This window comes from Micromys minutus (genome assembly GCF_963924665.1).
Source record: "Micromys minutus genome assembly, chromosome: 15".
NCBI lineage: Eukaryota > Metazoa > Chordata > Mammalia > Rodentia > Muridae > Micromys > Micromys minutus.
Window position 1 is genome coordinate 32,865,985 of NC_137984.1, and position 22,844 is coordinate 32,888,828.

General features: G+C 37.0%; 2 protein-coding genes across 2 annotated transcripts in view; one reads left to right on the plus strand and one right to left on the minus strand.

The window, feature by feature from the left end:
• Positions 1-572: 572 nt before the first annotated feature.
• TTC14 (tetratricopeptide repeat domain 14) lies at positions 573-10,804 on the plus strand (the record flags this gene model as incomplete). The annotated part of the gene is made up of 12 exons (XM_080929375.1): positions 573-730; positions 1,256-1,380; positions 1,487-1,686; positions 2,961-3,045; positions 3,169-3,298; positions 3,523-3,678; positions 3,986-4,057; positions 4,455-4,574; positions 4,673-4,795; positions 6,278-6,395; positions 7,292-7,401; positions 8,116-10,804. 12 exons carry the CDS (start codon positions 573-575, stop codon positions 9,023-9,025), a joined length of 2,307 nt encoding a protein of 768 aa, XP_080785501.1. The 3' UTR covers positions 9,026-10,804.
• A 238-nt stretch (positions 10,805-11,042) lies between these two features.
• Positions 11,043-22,844, minus strand: part of CCDC39 (coiled-coil domain 39 molecular ruler complex subunit) — a gene marked incomplete at its 5' end in the record, with an annotated part of 30,235 nt that continues 18,433 nt past the window's right edge. The window contains 9 exons of the mRNA XM_080929283.1: positions 11,043-12,718; positions 13,680-13,753; positions 13,834-14,010; positions 14,136-14,276; positions 14,749-14,855; positions 15,195-15,354; positions 16,796-16,919; positions 19,692-19,900; positions 21,262-21,399. Of these exons, the coding sequence (XP_080785409.1) occupies positions 12,568-12,718; positions 13,680-13,753; positions 13,834-14,010; positions 14,136-14,276; positions 14,749-14,855; positions 15,195-15,354; positions 16,796-16,919; positions 19,692-19,900; positions 21,262-21,399 (1,281 nt within the window). The 3' untranslated portion in view covers positions 11,043-12,567. The remainder of the gene's footprint in view (positions 12,719-13,679; positions 13,754-13,833; positions 14,011-14,135; positions 14,277-14,748; positions 14,856-15,194; positions 15,355-16,795; positions 16,920-19,691; positions 19,901-21,261; positions 21,400-22,844) is intronic.

Here is a 22,844-nt window from a genome sequence, read left to right on the forward strand (position 1 = left end):
TGAAGTATAGCCAGCCACCCTAAAGCTCTTCCGTCCCACTGTGGAGCAGGCATCCCAGAAACATCGCCCTTGAAGTAGGCAGTTTAGCTGTGTAACTCCAACAAAGCCACAACCAGAACAGAGCGTGCGCGGTGCGCTTTCCCCTTAGGTCCACCAGGCAGGTTTCCTGGGACCGCCACCTTCTGTTACTGACACTCCTGGGGGAACCCGGGATGCCTCCCCCAGCAGACAAGACTGAGGGAACTTCCTCCGCGGTCGCCACACACCCTTGCACCGCTGAACTCGGCAGCGCGGGGTGAACAGAGACGCGAGCTCTGAGCGTTCCGACCTAGGAACCAAAGCCCGACGTGCGTCCTTCAAGCAAACGTTCGCACAAGTCACACCTCACGCCCTACTTCGCCCTCAGCGCCAGACCTGCTTCGCGCTCCTTGCGACTTCCCGTAGTCCCGCTGGGTCTCGCGAGACCGAGGCTGCTGGTCGCCGCGAGCGCTTCCGGGAAGTTAGAGCGTCTGGGCAGCCTCCCTCAGCTTGCAGGAGCGCGGGCTCCAGAGCCGGACCCCGGCGGGCTCGCCATGGACCGCGACCTGCTGCGGCAGTCGCTGGGCTGCCACGGCCCGGCGCTGTTGTCGCTGCTGCGGAGCGAACAGCAAGACAACCCGCACTTCCGGAGCCTGCTGGGCACGGCGGCTGAGCCGGCCCGCGGTGCGGCGCCGCCTCCGGGAGCCGGCAGGTATGGGGGCCCGGGGGCCGGGCCTGGCCGGGGCGAGGGGCGGACCGGAGAGCCGGAGCCTCGGGGTGTGTGACCAGGCACTGGCTTCTCGCTGAATGGCTGGGCTGCATCTTCTGAACCGCCACCAAAGCTTTCAGAGCTTCTCTACTCCCGTTTCCAAGTAGTATGTCCAGAGAAAATGGGCTTAAAACTTCTTCCGGAACTCAGGGGGTAAAGTCACTGGCCATCGGGCGTCCTGATCTGACTGATTTCCAGGATTCACAAGGGTAGGGGAGAACGACTCCCAGCGTTGTCCTATGACACCCCCCACCCCGAGTTGCACACAGTGGCACGCAGACGCCACGTATCTGCACTAAATTAAAACTACTGAAAAGCTAAAATAATTAAATAAAACTTCCTCCAGAGACACTGCCTGGATAGAACCTGAGCAGGGTTGGGTGATGAAAACCACTTTACAGGACTTTGGATGTATGAGAGCTTTGCTCATTCAAAAGAAAAAAAAAAACTAATCACCTTTCTTTTAAGGAAAGAGAAGAGAGTTGACAACATGGAAATACAAAAGTTCATCTCGAAAAAAGCGGATCTGCTTTTTGCCCTGTCTTGGAAATCAGATGCATCCACACCCTCTGAAGTGCATGACGACAATGACAGTAAGTTTAGTCAGGGAAGTTTCTCAAGATTGATTGGTTGGCATAAAGCAATATATCAGGAGAAGGAGGTCAAAAATTATCGTGGTTTTACTTTTATTTTTTCCAGATCATTATGCGGTCATGCCACCTTTAGAGCAATTCATGGAGATCCCAAGCATGGACCGGAGAGAGCTGTTCTTCCGAGATATTGAACGTGGTGATATAGTGATTGGAAGAATTAGCTCTATTCGGGAATTTGGCTTTTTCATGGTGCTGATCTGTTTAGGAAGTGGCATCATGAGAGATATATCTCACTTAGAAATTACAGTAAGTCACTCTACAGTCATCTCATGCAAAACTTATGTGTTTATACAGTTCTGCTTAAATTTACCTGGTGGGTTATTTGGGGGAGTTAAATATAAGCTGAAGAAAAATAATAGCTTCTCTTCTTACTAAAAGCCATAGAGAGCTGAGCATTGGCAGTGCATGCCTTTAACCTTAGTACTCAAGTGGCAGAGGTAGGCTGAACTTTTAGTTCAAGGCCAGCCAGCCTAATCTCTGTAGTGAACCCCACTCCACCCCCCCAAAAAAAAAACTAGAGTGTTACATTTCTTCCGTTTTGGGTGTTTTAGGGTTTGGGGGACTCTGGTTGCAGGTCAGTTTCCTTTATACAGTCATAAAGATCTGTTAGTAGTTATGATGATGTTCATTGGTATTCTAAACAGATATCTTGTGGTTAAACATGCTTAATAATTGGGCATTAGATGTTCTCATATAAGTAATTTAGTAAAGCCTTCCTATCATACTTATAATAATCATATAACATTCTCTCACTGTAATAAGATTCTTGCATCAGTTTGGAATGTTTCATTTTAACGCTGTTGATGTTGACTATCTGTCTCACTATGTGAAGCAAAGAAATACACAACAGGAGAATGCACATTCCATTTAGCAAATGCTAGTATCTTTTGTATCTTTATCTGATTCTTAAAATTAGAACACAAGCTTTACTGTGATTGGACACAAATTGTAACTAAAAATCTTAAATTTAAGTCACTGACATGTCTGCTACCTGTTGTATAAGCCAGTCAAAAAGAATGAAAGCATGCCATCTGTGGCAGGTGGATGGCCTGAAAGAACCTGTCTCCGGTGAAATAAGGCAAATACAGAAAGACAAATATCACATGTTCACATTGTGTATAAAAGCCAAACACTTGGTTCTGAAAAAGACAGTAGAGGAGTGTAGCAGAGTTAGGAAGCGTGGGAGACCAAAGGAAAGCAGATCAAGCACAGATTAGCCAGGTGTCTGGAGCACAGGATGTCGGTTCATCTACCACTAGAGAAGAATCTCAAGACTAAAGCTAAACATGTTGTATTTCTATTACTAATTATAGCAGTAGGGTAATTGTATATGTGTATTGAATTGCCACCCTGTAAATATGTAAAATGTGTATAATGTTATTAAAAGATAATAGTGTTAGACTTTAGAATTGTTAATGTTCATGTGTAATATTACTATTCATAATGAATAACTAAGATAAGAGATACTGTTCTTGCCAAAAAGTCAAATATGTGCTGCTTTCAAATACTTCTCATTGCAGGCTCTTTGTCCCTTAAGAGATGTGCCTTCTCACAGTAACCATGGAGATCCTTTATCATATTACCAAACTGGTGACATAATTCGAGGTGATCAACTTCAACATACTAATTAAAATTTTCAAATTAATGTTGAAAATGTAGTTTAATGAAGGCAGTGTGTGAAAAGTTTTTGTTTTTACTTGTTTACTGTTGATCCTTTCTTCTTGAAAGCTGGAATCAAGGACATTGACAGATACCATGAAAAGCTTGCAGTGTCTCTGTATAGCTCATCTCTCCCCCCACACCTGTCTGGCATTAAACTAGGTGTGGTTCCTTCTGAAGAGCTTCCCTTGTACTACAGGTATTTGTCATATCTACTTCTAACAAATTAGAACTATAATTTCATTTTATAACTTTTAAATTACTTTAGGCTTGGTAGAATGAATTATATCATAATAATGTACAACTTTTGTGTACAGAAATGGTTCTGGTATTTAAACTTATAGGAATGTTTTTGTAGAAGTCAGAAATGTTTGTTATTGTTTGTGTTTCTGATTTTTTTGTTGTTGTTTTTTTTTTACAAAGGAGGAGTGTTGAACTAAATAGTAATTCTTTGGAGTCCTATGAAAATATCATGCAGAGTTCTCTGGGATTTTTTAATCCAGGAGTAGTTGAATATCTTCTAGAGAAACTAGGAATAGATGAATCTCGTCCACCATCTTTAATGAGAGGCCTACAAAGGTAAAAGTAGATCTGCATTCTCTTAGCTGTTGAAGGTGGTGAGGGCTATCTCCTCCTGGTCTGCATGCTAAGCAATGATAGGGATATGCTATCTGACCAAGTAGAGAAGGATATAGAAACTTTATGTGCTGAAGAAAAATACCATTTAACAGTAGTGCCCACATTTGACAGTTTAAAAGGAATTGACTGTATAGAGTAATGTGAATTTCCTGCTTGAAATTAACCATTTCACTGTTGAATCTACCAGAGACAGAATGAAGTATACCTGTAAAGTATATTTACATTTTTGACTCATTTTTCTTTATAGCAAAAATTTCTCTGAAGATGATTTTGCTTCAGCATTAAGAAAGAAGCAATCAGCATCTTGGGCTTTAAAATGGTATGGAGATTGTTCTGTCGAACAGTGGCATTTATCTAGTATGAAACTTTCAGTAAGGCACGAATTCTCTCATCATCATTAAGACTAGAATGTGTTTACAAGTGAATGAACATTTTTGACATTATTTATTTAGGCTTTATATTGGTTTTACACTGGAATCTTAGCAGACAAATTTTATTCCGAATTGTTTTCCAGAAAGAATTAGCATCTTGTTATCTGAGTTTTATAAATGTTTTCCATGAAAATCTGTAAACGCAGGGTGCTTTTCAAGTATAGAGAGTAATTTAAAAACTAAATATTTGTTCAATTTAAATGCCTTTTTATTTAATAATGATTTATACTAACATTTTTAGATACTTTGTAAAGTATTTATGATGTTTCACAAATGTGTTTTCAGTGTGAAGATTGGAGTCGATTATTTCAAGGTGGGGCGACACGTGGATGCTATGAATGAATACAATAAAGCTCTGGAAATAGACAAACAAAATGTGGAAGCTCTGGTAGCTCGTGGAGCATTGTAAGTGAACTGTGGATTTTAAGGAGATGTTTTGAAGAATGTGAAAGATGTGTAAATGGGTCACAGGATTAAATTTTACTTTCGTTTAATGTTTCTAGATATGCAACCAAAGGAAGTCTAAACAAAGCAATAGAAGATTTCGAGCTCGCATTAGAAAATTGCCCAACTCACAGGAATGCAAGAAAATATCTCTGCCAGACACTTGTGGAAAGGGGCGGGCAGTAAGTATGGGATTTCATTTAATAGTATGTTAATGATGTGCAGCTGACTCCTATGATACCCTGAGGTTTTGTTAAAAAAGAAAAATAGCTTCTCAGCATATGCAGTTTCAGAGCACTCTTAGTTTTGGGTGGGAGGGTTTTTAAAATAGTCACTTTTTTGTTATCATTCTTGGCTTATTATTGAACATGCACATATATAATCTGAGTCAAACCCACTCCTGTTACTACACCTAGGAGGGCATGAAAGCACATTCTAAGGAAAAAGCCATATTGTGTAGGAACAGAGGCTGCAACACCCTTATTTACTTGTAGTTTCTTACAGGCTGTCAGAAATCTCACACGTCATTATTCATAGATCATGGAATCAGTTTCAGTAACTAAAAGGCTCTTATGACAGTAACATCATTGTGTTGTTCCTCTTTTCTTTTTGCAATACTGGGAATGGAACCCGGACACCAGTTGGTTTCTCAAACATCCCAGGCAAATGCTCTACAAATGAGCTACATCCTTAGTTCTCTCTCTACTACTTTTGAAGAACATTGATCTCTTCTGTATCACAGATCTGTCTGGCCATTCTTGCTTGGAGGAACATTGCAGCTAAGCATTTGTGGGATGAAATTTCCCACAAATTACTAGTTAATGAAGTTTGAATTAGTGACTGGAGAAGCTTTTTCATTGTTATTAAGTAAATAACTCGTACTGCTAAAATGAGCTTATCTTATTCCTGGTGTACTGGCATCTTTTAGCTGAGAGAATGCTGTGTTAACCATTATCCAGCCACAAGTATTGGTAATAATTTGACTTGTCTCTTGGCTCCCTGCATCCAGTCTACTAACACAAACATAATCCCATTTGTTTTGTGGTAATTTTTTCCTTTTATCAACTAGAAATGCTTGGTAAAAGTCCTTTGACTGCCCTACACTCAAACTTCTTTCTCTATGTAGCCCTGGCTGGTCTGAAACTTGATTTTAGAGCAAATTATTCTAAAATATCATAGTAACTTTTTTTTCCTTTGCCTCCTTTGCTGGGATAGTAAGTGAATGCCACCACACCCACCCAAACATTCTAATTTTGATTTTTTGTAGGTCATAGTGTTATCTACAGCTATGTGTATAAGTGTTTTAGTATTTCCAAAGAATTTTAATAGATTTACAGTGGAAATTTTTCCATAGAAAACTTCACAAACTACCTTTAAAAAGCAATTTTATGTAAGACTGTTCTAATGACAAAAATCATACTACATTTTCAGATAGCAAGTTATGTATTTTCCAGTATTTCTAAGAAAAAGTACCAGTATTATTTAGGTACTAGTAATAGATTTTCGTGTAAGTGGTCTTTTTACTAAGTAAACATGAATAGGTAATTAGAAGATAATTTGCTAAGCGTTATTTGCCTCTAATAAGTTCTGTCATAAGTGTCTATGATTTCTCTGTGTATTCAGATAAATTTGTTTTTACAAAATGCTTAATCTTCCTAACTAAGGTTAGAAGAAGAAGAAAAGTTTTTAAATGCTGAAAGTTACTATAAGAAAGCTCTGGCTTTGGATGAGACTTTTAAAGATGCAGAGGATGCTTTGCAGAAACTTCATAAATATATGCAGGTGATTCTTTATTTCCTCTTTGAAATGTAATGGTATTTAAAATTAAATACCGTTTTCTTTTAGGAGAAACTAGGTAACCTGGGAGAAGTGTATGAAAATGGATAGCTTTTTCTAACTAGGTTAGCATTGTAGCACCGCTGCTTTGCTCTTTATTCCAACATAAAAAAGAAAATGCCTATGCCTAAATTCAGTATGTGGTATTGATTGTTCTCCTTTGTAGGGAGCTTACTTGCTGGTTATAAGATTATGAGTATTGCTGGTGTAATTTGAGCTAATTATGCAGACCTTTGTAGACATTTTTACTTGTTCTTTCCTGTAATACTGATGATGATGTTTTCTCATGCATTTTCTTCTGAATTGGACCATTGCTGCTGTGTCTGTGACATCTGGTGCTGCTCATCCCCATCCACAAACTGGAAAATGATTTCTTATGTAATCATGCATCCAACTGGGCTGTGCTATTTTTAAAATGGTTTGTATTTGAACATGGTGATTTTCCCCTCAATTCACCTCTGTGGAATGTCCTTATTTAAATTTTATTTGTAAAATGTATCCTGTTTACATTTTCCAATTTTTAAAAAATAATCTTTCATCTCTTTTTGAATCTTACTTGCATTCTGGGTCATTGGTACTACTGCAATGGCTTCCCTGTTTTTCTTGGGATACCAACTGCAATATGGTCCTCAATACTGTTCTGGCCATTCAAATGAATAATGCCAAATGTGTGTCATTATTTTTTTTTTAATTTAAAAAAAATAACAATACTGGCTATATGGTGATTTGCTTATCCTAAATTGGGTTTCTTGTGGGTGGGTGGTTTTTAAATACTGTTTTTTACATAATCTGCTGCTTTTATTTTTAACGTGTGGTTTTTTCCGATATCTGGGTTCTAAAAGAAATCTTTGGAATTAAGAGAAAAACAAGCTGAAAAGGAAGAAAAGCAGAAAACAAAGAAAATAGAAACAAGTGCAGAAAAGTTGCGTAAGCTCTTAAAAGAGGAGAAAAGGTAAACTATAATATTCACTGTTTTTTTAAAAAAAACTTAAAAGCAACAGAGTTGAACCCAAAGTGCCATATGGAGGTAAAGTAAGTAAAAAAGTATTGGAAATGATAACTCTTAGCAGGCATAGTTCCACATGCTAAGAAAGAAATTCAGCAAAGTAAAATCTAAGGCTAGAATTCTTTTTAACGATGATATGAAAGTATAGAATAAATTACTTTAACTGTTTTTAGGAGGTTGGCATTTAGAAGAGGAGCCGTGGTGCTTAGGCAGTGGTGGTTTGTTCTGTAGTTACTGTAAGTTGTGGGCAAGTGCTGGCATCTAGTGTGTAGGAGCTTTGGCATCAGCATCCTAGAATGCACAGGACATTCTACTCTTATCTTCACTAAAGAACTGTTTGGCCCTAGAATGTTAATGCTGAAGGGGAACATGAAGAAACTAGGAATAGGTAGATAGAAAACTCAGGCTACTTCTTACATGTCCAGATAAGTGTAAACAATGCTAGAGGTCCTGGACTTGCTTATAGAACACCTTTCTTCATAGGTGTTCGAGTCATGCTTCAGAGTAAAACATGATGACATAATTGAGGCTGTTATTATGTCTGAGGGATAGCTTATTTAGAACATCTCCAAGTGACACAAAATAGGGTAAAATTTTGAGGAATATTTGACTAATGTTTTTGTCCTTAACATGTCTGATGAGCCAACTAATTTTTTTAAGGCTAAAGAAGAAAAGAAGAAAATCATCATCTTCCTCTTCAAGTGTTTCTTCTGCTGATGAATCAGTTTCTTCTTCCTCATCTTCTTCCTCTTCTAGCCACAAACGGCATAAGAAAAGTAAAAGGAATCGTTCAGAGTCTTCTCGAAGTTCAAAAAGGCACTGGTCTAAGACATCTTCAGGCCACACAGATCAAAGTAGGAAAGATGATTGCTACCCAGTTCCAACTAATACCTCAGCATCTTTCCTTAATCAAAAGCAAGAAGTGGAAAAACTGCTGGAAAAGCAGGATAGGTTACAGTGTTCAAATGCACAGGTAAAAGAGAAAGAGAGAGGTCTCTTTACATCTTCAGCTGAAGTAGCAGATGATTTGGGAGGTAGGTCAGATTTTTACAATAGCTGTAAAACCGAGGCAGGCAGTAGCAAGACTGAAAAGTCATATAAACAAGACAGACATTTCTCCAGTAGGAAAAATTCCTCAGATTCCTCCTCTAGAAATTCAGAGGACAAGATAAAAGCAACTAGTTATCGAAGATTTGAAAAGGACTCGGAGGGAAGAAAAGATCACCCTAGGAGGTGGGAGCCAAGTTCTGTGAAGTACTCTACTTCACCAGCAAGTTCAGACTACTCCGGGAAGTCACTTGAAAAACAGAAAAAACACACGTACTCTGGATCACGAGATGTCAGTAAACACGAGCAAAGGTATCAGTTAAATACAAACCAGGGAGAGCGTGTACTTGAAAAGGAGGACATCTGTGGGGAGGGTAACAAAACTGAAGCGCCAGAAGAGATGCTAAATAGCAAAGAGCAGCCAGAAAGCAGAGTTAAGAAAAATTTACCTCAAAATTTACTCAATATATTTAATCAGATAGCTGAATTTGAGAAAGAAAAAGGAAATAAGCCAAAAAAATGATCTGCTAAGGTAATTTTTAAAAGTTTGGGATTCTTTAGCCCTAACAAATAGTTCTAAGTCTAAACTTATTTGTAACCAATCACAGAAGGCTATTTTGTTTTAGTTATCAGCCCCTTCGTCAGTCAGTGTTGTGGGTATGTGTGAGTACAGCTTTTAACTGACAATTCAGACTTTTTCACCTCAAGATATTTTCTGAGTACTTTGTTTCTTCACTGTATTCTGATTTATGAGAATTCTTGGGTCCATCTTATTTCACTGCTAGAGAAAAATATGTTTGCATTGAACAGTTACTTGTTTTATCAAAAAAAATACTTTATTCTTTTTTTTTTTTTTTTTTTGTTAAAAGCCCTTAGCCTTTGGGGGTAGGGAAGAATTTATGGTTGGATGTTTCTTAGGTATTATTTTCAATCATTTGTTTTCAGTATTAAAATTTTTGTACATTTCATTTTTAAGTGATAAATTATGACTTGACTTAACGTCTAAGGCTTGACGTAACTGGTTTGTGAACACTGCTTTCTTCCCAGCTAAACAAAATACCTTAAGAATAAGATCACGAAAGTTGGTTAATCAGAGCCTGTTTTATTTCTCCAATATTATTTTTACTTAATGTTTATGCTCATAAGAAAGTCTTTAATTTTAAACATTGACCTAACCCTTTGAAAATTCATAATCAAACTAGATGAGATGAGAAAATAATTATTAGTAAAAATAGCAGCAGAGAGGCACCCTGTTCTCTTCTGCTATCATTGCAGATGCTTGGAAAGTCAGTGGGAATGTTTCTGAATAGCAGAGTGCTCATTTGCAGCTTTAGAATTTCTGTCATTTTCCTCCTTTATTGATACCCCTCACTAAATCCTAGTGAATAACCCAGAGTAAATCCCAGGCCTCTGAGGTGACACAGTAGGGGAAAAGTACTAGCCACACCTGATAACCTGAGTTCAATTCCAAGACCACATGGTGTAGTGAGAGACCTGGCTCCCAAAACTTATCCTCTGACAGCCACACACACTTAAACAGTACCATGTATGGACCTATCCACACAAACAGCTAAAGAAATCATCTTCGGCTTTCAAAGAACATCTCTTAGAAATTGAATAGTACTAATATTCCTAGCAATATTAGTAAGTATCATAGCTGTTGCATTTCTGATGCTTTTAAATTAGGATTCCAGAAAGTATAAATATCAATAAGCTTTTAGTCTCTCATTGATCATTAAATGGGATCCATCCTCAGACATGCATGAGGGAGTGGCTGAAATAGAGACTCATTGCATGTTTGTTTTTACCAGTAAAATAATAAAGCTTTAATACTGATGCATAGTATTTGTACTGTTATAGTGATGGAAAACTACTGTGAAATGTAATATTTTACAGTACAATACAGAAAAGAAACCTTGAGTAAGAACAATAAATAATGACAGCAGAAATTTCATAATCACCTCACCATTTGTTACTGTACCAAGGAACTCAGATTATTATCATCATCATCATTATATGGTCTGGGGCGAGGATGGTGACCATATGTGGACACTGGAAGACAATTTGAAGAAATTTCTTTTACCTGTGGGTCCCAGGAATGAAACTTGGCTGGCTCGTTGGGCTTGACAGCAAGTACCTCTATCCACTGAGCCATTTTGCTGCCCCAGCACCAAGGAACTCTTTAAGAGTATTCTATATATTAATATTTCCAGACTTATTCTACATAGCTAGGGTTTGTTGTTGTTCTTAAAGATGAAAACCACCTCTGCACACCCCTTGATTTTTGAGAATCTCTAGTATACCTCATAATCTTACACATAATACCTTTTAATTAACCCTTAGTATAGTGCCTTTAGGTAGGCTGCCCAGACTTTGAAAATTACATCTTTCCTAGGAAATAGTTAAGCAAACTAAGCATCCAGTCCCTTAGAATATTTAAGGAGTCGTTATAGAAAAAAAATATTGGGGACTTAAATTGATTCTCAGTTCTGTCTTCAGTAGCTTCTTTCACATTAATATGTCCATAATATGTACCTTGGACAGCTCTGTCTTAATTTCCATGAGTAGAACTGCGACTTCTGGATATTAAGATACTCCAGATCAGGGTTCATTGTTTGTCTTACCACTTAGCATACTTACATGCAGTTAGTGGTTAGATGTAAGCGTGGATGCTGGCCATTCCTGGGTAGGCTTTAATAGTGATTCCACAGGTAGAAGCTTACTATGCAGTTAACCCTGTTTCAATGCCAGTGTGTTTTGCTTATGTTAGTTTAATACTTTATCACAATAACCTGTGATAGTTAATTATCTCTAGGTTACAGAAAAAAAAAGCATAAAAAGTAATTTCTCTAGAAATAAAACTTCTGCCTTGTAGAAATTAAAGTTTATTGTTGAAGTTCTAAATAACATACAAATTATACATAATTGAGAATCACAACATTTATAAACAAAATGATGATAGGATTTATCAGTTTTAGATCTTAAACATGCATTTAGGCAATGTTTGAACCACAAAGTGCCCAGAGTTTTCTTAGGCATTTTACTTATTAAACTTAATTATTTTTAAATTTAAAGCGATCATTAGTAGAAAGCAATTTACTGCCACTACTGCTCTTTTTCAGAAGTAATTGAGTAGTGGTTCTAAGACAATCAGTGTTGCAATGAATATCTTGCCCAAGGTTTAAAGGAGATGCTGATTTATATACCTGAATGGTAATGTATTTGAAATCTAGCTTTATAGTCTTATTTCCTACTCTAGTCCAAAAAGTTCAAAGTGCTGAAAATAAAGTATTAGCTAGAAAAAAGCAATTTTAAATAATAGTATGCAATATCTACCTCCAGTGTAAATTTAATATGTTCAGTTCTTTCAAGGTCAGAAGAAACATTCTTAGTAGCTTAAGTTGCACTTTATTTGTACATATAGAGATAAATGTATATGTACACACACATATACAGTTCCTTTCTTACTAAACTTTTTCTTAAAGGAGTGCGAATGATGCTGTCATTTGGTTACAAATTATAACCAGTACAAATGAACAGAATGGCCTTTACAGGGTCCTCCCTCAAGCCAACTCCCCCCTCGCCCCACCGCACACAAAAAAACTAAAGAGTCCGGTTGTTTGCTTTGTGTTCTTTTATTTCAAAAAGTAATTTTGTGATCTAGAGTAAATGAAAACTTGAGATACAGAATGAATCTTTAGAAGTATATTAAAGAATCTTATAAATGTGTTACTTCATAAAACATCTAACACTAGACATGTTCTAGTAAAAAGAAAAAAAACTGCTGATTTCCCTCTGATTTGTCACATGTGGCTTAGCTAAGGTTCTGCAGTTTCCCTCTCTATATGAAACAGTAGGAAAAAAAAAACAAATAAAAAACTACCTTTGTTCTTTTTCCAAACAGTTTTTTATAGCCACTGTGCAGAACTTTGGTCTGGTCTATACTTTGGTACTACTTTATTAAGCCTGTATCATTAATAAATGGAACCCCAGAAGAAGAGGGAGACTTAACTACTAATAAGATTTTCGTTTTTGTTCAAAATTTGTACAAGATTTAAAAAAAAATTATCTTTTGAGCTTTTTTCCTTTAGGAGTATTGGGATTGCTGCCACTACTGGATGACCTAGAAGTATCACTTGTTGCCGGAAGCTCTGGAAACTTGAGCTCTATCACTTTAGCCATAGGTGGAGAGGCGGGGATTGAGTCCTCGAACGACCTGGAACAAGAAAGGATTTTCTATAAACTTAGTGAAAAATGTACTTCAAAAAGGCCTTTCTTTTGGCAAAAAGAAATATTTTTCTAATTCCATAAGTAATTAATGAACTAGGAAATCTATTAGTGTTAATAAAATTTTAAAATATGACCAATTCTTTCAAAAAAAAAGAAATGAACATAGTTTAAGTAAACTTACTGTTTCTGTGAGAAAAATATTTTCAAGTGTAATTGGTTAGATTGGAAGCAATAGTTTGTAAGGTAGAAACAAAAGGAGTGGATGCTTGAAAAAGTGATCAAAATGATAGTTTTAAATCATTTGTGCTAAAGAGGAGAGGGGTTGGCAGGAAACATGGTGAGATTGTTGGAAAATAGCCATTCAATTCTGAAATAATATGGTTTATTAAAAGTACATACAATTTTGATACATAGTGAACATTGAGTAGTTTATGTCCGAAAAGGGCTTTTAAGCTAGAAACTGTCTTTAGGGGTCTCTTAAATGAAACAGTTACACAGACTAATAAAAACTAGTATATAACTTTCAACTATAGAAGATCATAAATCTTAAAATCAGGTTTATTATTAATAAGCCTGTCAACAAAGACATAATGTCCATTCTGGTAGATTTTAGTTTTCATTAAGCGAAGTAAGATGTGGTAAATAAACATCTATAATTAGAAAATCCATTGTCTGTGCATTTAACTTACTCTTTTACAGTTTAAAAAGAATTTAATTTTCCCAGAGTTTAGGGTTTCCCAAAATGTTTGCTATATCACCCCAATTTTCACCCAACCTTATTCCCTAAAATAACTTCCTAGTTACAGTGAATGTGTCATAATAGAAATATTGGCAGCTACAAGTGGCTTGCAGTCCTGTGTGTCTGTGGTGAGGTTGCTCAGGGTGAGTGACATGGGTGAGTAGCGTGCTGGCCAGCATCTGTGAGGTCGAGGACCTGCATCCCTTACCTGATTGATGAAAGTGAAGACTGGGAAGAAGATCTCGAGCTCGGGCCTTTTGCTGTAGGTAGTTCTAACCCATTCTGAAAGAATATTCCACTCATTAGCCCTATATACTTTAGAAAGAAAGTTAATTAGATACACAGACTTGCTGTATTATTACCTGCTGAAAATATGTTTGGAAGATGACATGAATTTCTGCATTTTCCATGGCATTAACTAACATTTGGTCAATGTCCTTGTGAAACTGTATGATCTCACGGAGCTGAATGTCTTGTTCTTCTAGAGTTTCATCATTTGTTTGTTTCAAAATGCGGATTTCTCTTCTCAGTCTTCCACACTGTTAATAAGTAAATCAAGTATTACATAAGACTACTTTCCACGAGTTAAGAAAAGTGGGGTCTGGGTCCATTTGGTACTTGAGAGGTCTGAGTATAAGGGTCAGCTTTAAGAGGCCGTCAGCACCTGCTTTGTTACTCGCTGTAATTTTGGCTTCTGCTCCTCAGTCTCCTTACGAAGTTGAAATGAGAGGGTTTGTTTCTCTGACAACTTCTCTTTGGCATTATTTGCTAAGTGTTCTATGACTTCAAAAGTATTTTCCATGCTCTGTAGAAAATAAAGTGTCAACATACTCACGGTCAGAATAAAAAAAAAAGCCGTATTACTTGCCATTTGCCAGCTGTTCCCTCAATTTGAAATGCTTGTGTTCATCACTGTATTAGTGGATAAGGAATACAAAGGTCCTGTGAACTAGTTTTGAATATCATTCTCCTGGGAACTTTCTATAGCACTTGGGAAAATAGAATCAGTTACTTGAAATTATCTATTTTTTAAAGATTCATAATTTGTGTTATCAGTTTGTTCCCTTAGGCCCTACTTATCAAAGCATATTCAGTGTTTAGTGGCTACTGAAACTAGATTTACTGTTTTAATCTTTGTGTTTAAATTTTTTCTTTGCTTGTTTTTCTTTAAATGAGGTTTGTGTTTCTCGTGGCCTACTTCTCTAAAGATGCCTTTACTACAAGATTAAGTAGTACCTTTACTTAGGGCTTACTACCAAACAGTCTGTAGGAATCACCTGGATATCTTCCTGAAGTTCTCTGATTAGCCTTTGTTTGCATCTGTATTTCTCATCTGCAGATCGTTTTTGTTCTTCTAGTTGAATTTTTAATCCATACTCATCACCTACAAGAAAATTTTAATTTCCAATATTTGTGGAAAGCTATCTTAAAGTAATAACAAATAAGCCTCTAACTTTTTAAGTGAAAGTTTACATGTCATAGATCCTCATGAAAAACACAATATAGACATGCAGCCATTTCTTATTTAGTCAGCATATAGCACCAGTGTATATTTTCCAGATTCAAATCCATAATCCAGTAAAACTAATAATATAACATTTCATACTGATTAAAGCAAAGAGAGGCTCATATAAGCCCAATCCTAGCACACTTTTGTTCTCCAAGAATCACAGTGTTCCTCCACATTTATTTAACTGTATTTGTCATAATGGCTGCTACATACTTGATGGAGTCACTTTTTTGAAAGATTGCTTATAATTGTTGTTGCAGCTGTTCAGTACTTGCAGTGTGTTTTGCAAAGCATAGATTTCTTTCTCAGCTTTGTTGATCTTAGCGTCCAGGCTGTCGCCTTCTCTTTGAAGCTCTTCTTTTTCTTGAGCAGCCTATAAAATACAGAACAGAGCCAAATAGTTTATCATAGGGGATATTGCCTAAAGCAGAGAATAATTCATAGCAATCTCTGCTTACCTTAGGGCCTTCACATGCTTGTCAGGCATTTACTTATTTACGGGGGGGGGGGGGCGGGTATTGAAGGGAGCTAAGCAGGTACCAGATCTCTGGAAGATAGATGGGGTGACTCAAAAGATCTTGAAACTATAAGAATGTTTTGATCTGAGAGAGGTTTGAGAACCCAATTCTTATTTGATTTGGAAAAGGATAAAATACAACCAGAGTGTATCAAGGAAAGCAGTGTGGGTGTTTTCTAATACATCACAATTTAAAAGGTAACTTTTGGGCTGGAGGGATGGCTTAACAGTTAAGAGCATTTGCTGCTCTTCCAGAGAACCCAAGTCTGGTTCCCAATTCTATCAGCTGGCAACTGAATGAACCTTTAACACATTTCTATAATAAACCCACAAAGAAATGATACATGAAATGTGATTACCCCTAACCTAAATGTGTACATGAATGGAAATATCAAGCTAGCATAGAAATACATGTAATTTCTATGTCAAGTATAACCAAAATAAAAATCAGATCTGCTGCCTTTTTTGAATAAAATAATGTGGAAGCAGGCTGGGATGAGTGAGACAGATTTTAATTTGTTCATCTGTATAAATTTCTGACAATTCTAGGTATGCCTTTAAATTCTAAAATGATCTTTCCATCTGTTGGTAAAAAAAAAATTAGATATAGATACAGTACATTTTATATTTATAGTACAAATGTATATATGTATATACACATGCATATGATACATTTCATAGAGATATATATAGTACATTTTATTTGGGGTTGGGGAAGTTGGTGTTTTGAAACAGTGACTTTAAGCTATTTAAAATACCATTATTGGACAATATCACTCGAAATCAACAGGGCTGTTGGCTTCTAAAGATGTAGTGTCTTGGGAATGAAATGTGAAGAATGCTAGGTAGCTCTTTGGTATGTTATTCCAGTTTTGCTTTTAAGTGGAATCAGACACTAAAGCTGAAACATGGAAAACACCCTGGTATGTTCAACATGTAGGCCAACTGCTATTGCAGGACCAACACCAGGAGCTACTATGGGCATAAAAGAGATGTGCTGAGGTCCTAACATCTAGGAATGTGGTGTGACCACATTCAGAAGTCGTGTCTTTGCAGATGTCAAGATGAGGTCCCTGGTTGACCTCAGAACATCTTAACAAAAAAAAAAAAAAAAGACACTACTGTTGTCCAGTTTCAGCCATGGATAATTTCAGTTAAAATCTTGACTTAGTTTTAGGGAAATAACCTAGTTTTCATATTTGAGATGTGAAGTGTGAATATATATTTTAATATATATTGAATGAATAAATAAATACATATATATCATACAATCAGATGTACAGCGGGTAAATGTTACCTTTATTACATAATAGGACTGTGTTTTCTCCTCTTCTCCTTCAGGAGGCAGCATGACAACAGTAAGAATTTCGTATCTATTCTTAAGTTTATCAATTTTACTTAGCCGCTCATGAAATTCAGAACTAATACGAAAAGAAATTTAAAATTAGGTGTTTTATTGAAGACTTTTGGATATGTATTATTACTGTACTCGAGCAGGTTAAAGTGCCCTCCTGTTTTAATGATCCTGTGTGTAGGTCAGAGTTTACCCTACTTGAACAAGCTAGCTTGGCATAGTTCCACAGATTCTAACAGAATACATGAGAGACTAGAATAACAGAGATAAAGGATGCTACCATTCCTGACAGAAGATATGAGCTTCCAGTCTGCATGGCTTGCTCCACAACTCATGAGAGCAAGAAGAGGATCAGGTAGATATTTCACAAACCGGTCTATGTTACAATTAAGGAATCCCAAATACTTTCGAGCAGAAAATAAGCAGATACACCTAACTTTCACTTGAGGGAACAATGACCTCTGCCTTGCTATTCAAACAGCACATCTTACAAGGCATTAAAATAAAAGAATTCATGGGGATTTACCAACATTTGGCGTCAGATTGTTAAGGGTTACGTTCTTTTGTTTCTGTAAACTTCTGTGAGCTATTTTCAGGAGTTAAAATGGTGATGGTAACATATGCACGAAAGGATGGAAATGGGCTCCTTGCTAAAACCTTATGAAAATCATTGACTTGATCATGTTGAAAAGAAGTCTTCAATCTACCATCTTCTAGAAAATGATGATGGTAAAAGACATTTAGAACCAAAAGTTAGCTCTTTAGATTTTTTTTTTTTTTTTTTTTTGCTCTATTACTTGATCAGAACACATGATGTTTTATAATTTAATTCATCAGCTAACAATAGAAGATTAAACAAGTTCATCATACCACCTTTCTAAACAAGAGAAGCCAGGTATGGTGGCAAACACCTTTAATCCTGGTTCTTAAGTGATGCATGGTTCTTGAGGCCAAGGCCATTCTGATCTAGGTATCAATACCAAGTCCCACAAACAAATATTAAAATAATTTTTAAAAGGGAAGAAGTGAGAAAGACATGAAACAAGCTTTGGGAGCAAGGAAATCTTTTCATTTGTTAATGAAAAAGTGGAAGAGAGGGCTAAGCAAAAGTAGATGTACTCATGGAACATTAATGCAGCATGAAAAACTGCTTTCTGCTAACAAAGTATAACAAAGACAAGCTGGTGCACACCTCTAAACCCACTCAAGAGGCAAAAGTGGGTGGATCTCAGGAGTTCAAGCCCAACCTGGTCTATAGAGCAAGTTCCAGGACACCCAGAGTTACAGAGAAACCCTGTCTTGAAAAACAAAAACTGAATCTGATAGAAATATGTAATACATTTTTGAAACAATAAGTCAACTGAATCCATGGTTGAAAATTCCCTATCAAAAAAATAATAATCCCCAGTGGTTTGTTTCATCAATGAGGTCTTTGAAAATTATAAAGAAAAAAAAAACCACTCTTTCGCAAACTTCATCAGAATAGAGAAATCTAAGAAACAGATTTTATGAAGACATACAACAAAAACCTCGTGATAGGAGCAAAGGGAACCAAAGGCCATTTGCATACAGGTTAAAAATGTAAGATACTATCAAACAAAATCCAAAGTATACAGACAATAAATTGACTTGCTACAGGAATATAATGTTGGCTTAACTTTGATAAACTGGTCAGTGTAATTACAATAACATTGGAAATACGTGCAGGAAAAGTTAGTGTATGTTTCCAGTTTTAAAAATTTGAAGCATTTTTTCAACAAAATAAAAGCAGGTGAGGGTATCTCAAAACAGTTCAGCTTGTGTAGCATACATGAAGCCCTTGTATTTAATTAAAAAGTGAGGAAACCCTCCCTTTGAGATCAGACAAAGACAAAGGTATCTGTACTTACTGTTACTCAGTATTGAACTAGAGATTCTGTACGGTATAGTACAAGTATAGCAAAGAGAAAAAGCTCTATAGGGTGGAAGGAAACAAAACCTATTCAAAAAGTATACAAGTGGAGTACCCAGAAAATTAATGTCTACATGCATACATGTCAAACCTACAACTTCAGTGAGAATATGTGGTGCTTATACTTAGAAATTAACTATGATATTTCTATATGCCAGCAACAAATCAAAAATGGCATCCTTTTAAAAGTAACATTACTTTTAACATGTGGCTGGGAATAATCTCATAAGTGATACTAAAACATACTGCAAAGCAAGTTGCTTCAGTAAGCATAACTTAAAGCTAGATTTAAAAAGCACCTTACTGGACCATTTTTTAAAGAGATCATATATAAAATATCAATTCCACGAACTAGAATTTGGCAAAGTGCCTGTCTTTCAAACATAAGGCCCCAAGTTTGACCCCAGAGTCCATTTAAGATGCCAGGTATAGTAGCAGAAATCTATAATCCCAGCACTGTGGAGGTGGTGACAGGGGGATCCCTGGGAATCACTGGCCAGCCAGATCTGACTAAGGAGAACTGTCAGCTGTGAAAGACCATGTCTCATGAGAAGACATTCCTGATGATGACACCTAAGAGTGTCCTCTGGCCTCCACTTGCATACACATGCATCTCATTCAGATATACATGAATACACATGCATTAAAAATAAATTGAAGTTGATTACTGATCTTGCATAGGGATATGTCTCAAGGATACACGATTAGTCAAACAGAAGCAACTAGACTTCTCTATCTTATACTAATGGCAGAAGCTTTTCAGATGAGCCAGAGATACAATATAAGATGGATATGAGGGTGGTGTCAGGAAATAGAACTCTCCTCACACCACAACACTGGTTTGCAAATTCTTTAGCAAAGAGAAAAAAACCAAAATGTGATAATTACCTCACAGTTTGTCGCTGCTGGTCAACATATCTGATCTGTGAGGTAAGCATGGCTTTGTGCACCTTAATTTCTTCTGCTCTTTCTTTCATGGCTGTGCACAGCTGCTGTTTCCTTTTCTCCAGAGAAAGGACTTCCTCTGCCTTGCTGTAAAGCATTTCTCGAGCACGTTTAACTTGAAGCTTTAAAAGATTGTCCTCGATCAGCAAATCCTACCAACATAATCAAATTTTCATGTATTGAAATAATTATTTCTAAACAAAAACCATGGTGTCTTTCTTTTCTGTGGCAACAAAAGTCAAACTTGAAAACACATTTTTTTCAATTAGATCACTAAGTGACATCTGCCAGGATAAAGACAGAGTGGGGAACTATGGTTGCTCCAAATCATCTTTAACAATTCAAATTTAACTTCAAGCTTTACTAGCATATACAGTTGCCCATACAATCAAAATGCATTTTTAGACTCCAAAATAGCTGGCACAAAATACTTTAGAAATAAATCTGTAGTTTAAACGATCTTGTCATGTGTAGAGTATTGCATAGAAGTCATTAGTCAATTGTCTTTCCCAGGAAATAGCCTGAGTATAAGGTAAGCTGCTTCCCAAGCACAGCTTTCATGTGGCAGAAGATGAGATCCCTACATCTCAATGCCCAGAAAGATACTCCTGATGAATAAGAAAGCCTAATGCACCAGTAGAAAGAGTAACCCCCTTGTCTGATATTAGCACAAGCTTCTAAACATAAACAGTACAGAGTAAAAACTCCCTTGATTCTTAACCTTAAATTTTTTTCTGTTAAGAAATGAAATTTTAAAGGCAAATGGGGAAAATATTGGCAATATTTAAAAATATATAACAAATTTTAAAAGAAATTGAAAATATAAGCCCCTTAATGGAAAAAAAATGAACCAAGAATATAAACTGGCTAGTCAAAAGAAAATTATGGAACATAATGTAATGCTTTCTATATAAATTTAGTTTTAAACTTTAGGGAAGTGTTTCCAAGTAAAAAGTAGAAACTAAATGAGATTCCATATTTGTCCATCAAGATGGAAACATGATCCAGCCCCAGTGACTGTAAACTAAGTAGTGTTACATCGGCTGGTGGAAGAATAGTAATGAAGCCATCTAGAGAACAATTTGGCTTAAAAAATAGTTTCAAGTCCCTAAAATACTTATGTTTAGCTTAATTGCACAGATAGGAATTACTCTAAACAACTGAGCTGTGGTCATAGGTAGCACATACACTACCAGAAGGTCAGAAATAACAGTGTCAGACCACGGGACACTTGAATAGATCGTGCTAAGCTCATAAACTGTCCCTGTAGGGAATATGCTGGAGAATTAATGCTGGAGAACAGCTGATGTAGGAAATGTGCGATATATCAGACATTTGAAAATACAAGATGGAATACATAATTTTCTTGTTTTAAAACTAGGAAATAATATGCCTACTAACACTGAATCTTAAATACAGTGGTTATTGTGGCTGAGTTTTTCCTTAATTATTTTCCTGTGATCCCCACGCCTGTAGAAGCATGTGACTTATTAACTACACAGATTCATCATACCTCTTTCACAGTTTTGGCTTTGTTCAGTTCCTTCTCAGATCTGTCAATGAAAAGGTGCAGTTCACTTAATTTATTCATGAGAGACTCTTTCTCGTCATTGTGTTTACCATTTGACTTCTTAATGAAGTAGAGGTCATTCTGTAAAAAGGGATGGGACATATGCTTTAAATAATGAAATGAATAGCAGACAGCAATTGTTATGCCACACATTAGGAGTTTCAACCTCTTACATCACTTCAAATTATTCAAAATGTCACATAAATTCAAACATATTCACTCAGAAACATTGTAACTTCTATCACTGATGTTTTGGGGTTAGCCTGATAGCAACAGTTCTAAGAAGTATTGTGTATGGTTATAATTCAGTCTGGTGTTCAAGGTGCTCGCCACTCAGGAGGGGAAAGACCCTGGTAGCTCACTACAGAGCACCAAGTGCCAGGTGATAAAAATCACTGCAGGTCTCCAGAGCACTTACTCTTGACTAACCGATGGCTCTAGGCTCAGGTGGCCTTAATTCCACATCAGTTTTCTCATCTCTGAAACTGTAATGGGAGCAGCTCCTGTTCCAGGATTATTACAAAATAAAGGATGTTACTGGAGCAGAGCTCACAGGCAACGTACTAAACACAGAGATGCGCGTGATCACATCTGCCTGCCTGAAAAAAAAAAATGCTTAATGAAGGCTACACCCCACAAGACATGTAAACAGCTCTTACATGCCAGGTGCCACTTTTTGAGTTTTAAGAGCTGACATTCCTCTTCCCACTCAGGGCCCACCTTTGTGATGTTAGTCCCTAATTGGTTCCTGAGTCAAATTTTCTAGTTATTATTTTAAGATTAAAAATTCTAAGATATTCATATTCTTCACCATCACCGCATCCTCTCGACTCTTCGCTGCTTTTCTCATTGTTTATGTTTCTCTAAAGTACCAAGACTTAAGAATCCAGCCAAATCATAAATGGAGGGAAAGTTCTGGCATAAATGGTGATTTCATAAAATGACTCTGCAAGGTTGTCCTCTGACCTCCACATGCACACAGTGGCCCACATGCCCACACATATACATCATAAATAAAATAACAAAATAAAGTAGGTAAAAGTGTAACATCGTCTCAACCTGAAGTTGGTTTCCCCTGTGGGCCGTGAGCGCTGAAGGAGAATGACACCTCCCTCACACCACGAGGCCCTCAGCCTGACCTACTGAGAGTGCATCTCCATGGTGTATCCAGCTGCAAGCTGGGATTCCCTTATACGTCCATGAGTCTGTATGTGAAACAACAGGCATGGGCATGTGCACCTCCCAGCTTCATAAGGGCAAGAACAGTGGGGGTGGTTACACAGGGGGCTCCCCACACAGTGCAACCCAAAAGCCCACTCCACTCTAAGTGGTCAAACAGCACCGTGTCTGGAGACTACCCAGCATGCACTGTTCCTGCTTTTGTTGTTGTTGTTGTTTTCCTTTCTTGTTAGTTAGTGAGAAAACACTCGGGAACATTAAAATAATACCCAAGTAACCTTGACATCAAATGTGTGCCTCATCCTCAAACCTGTGCTATTTTCCAGACAACCGAGGTACCACTTGAA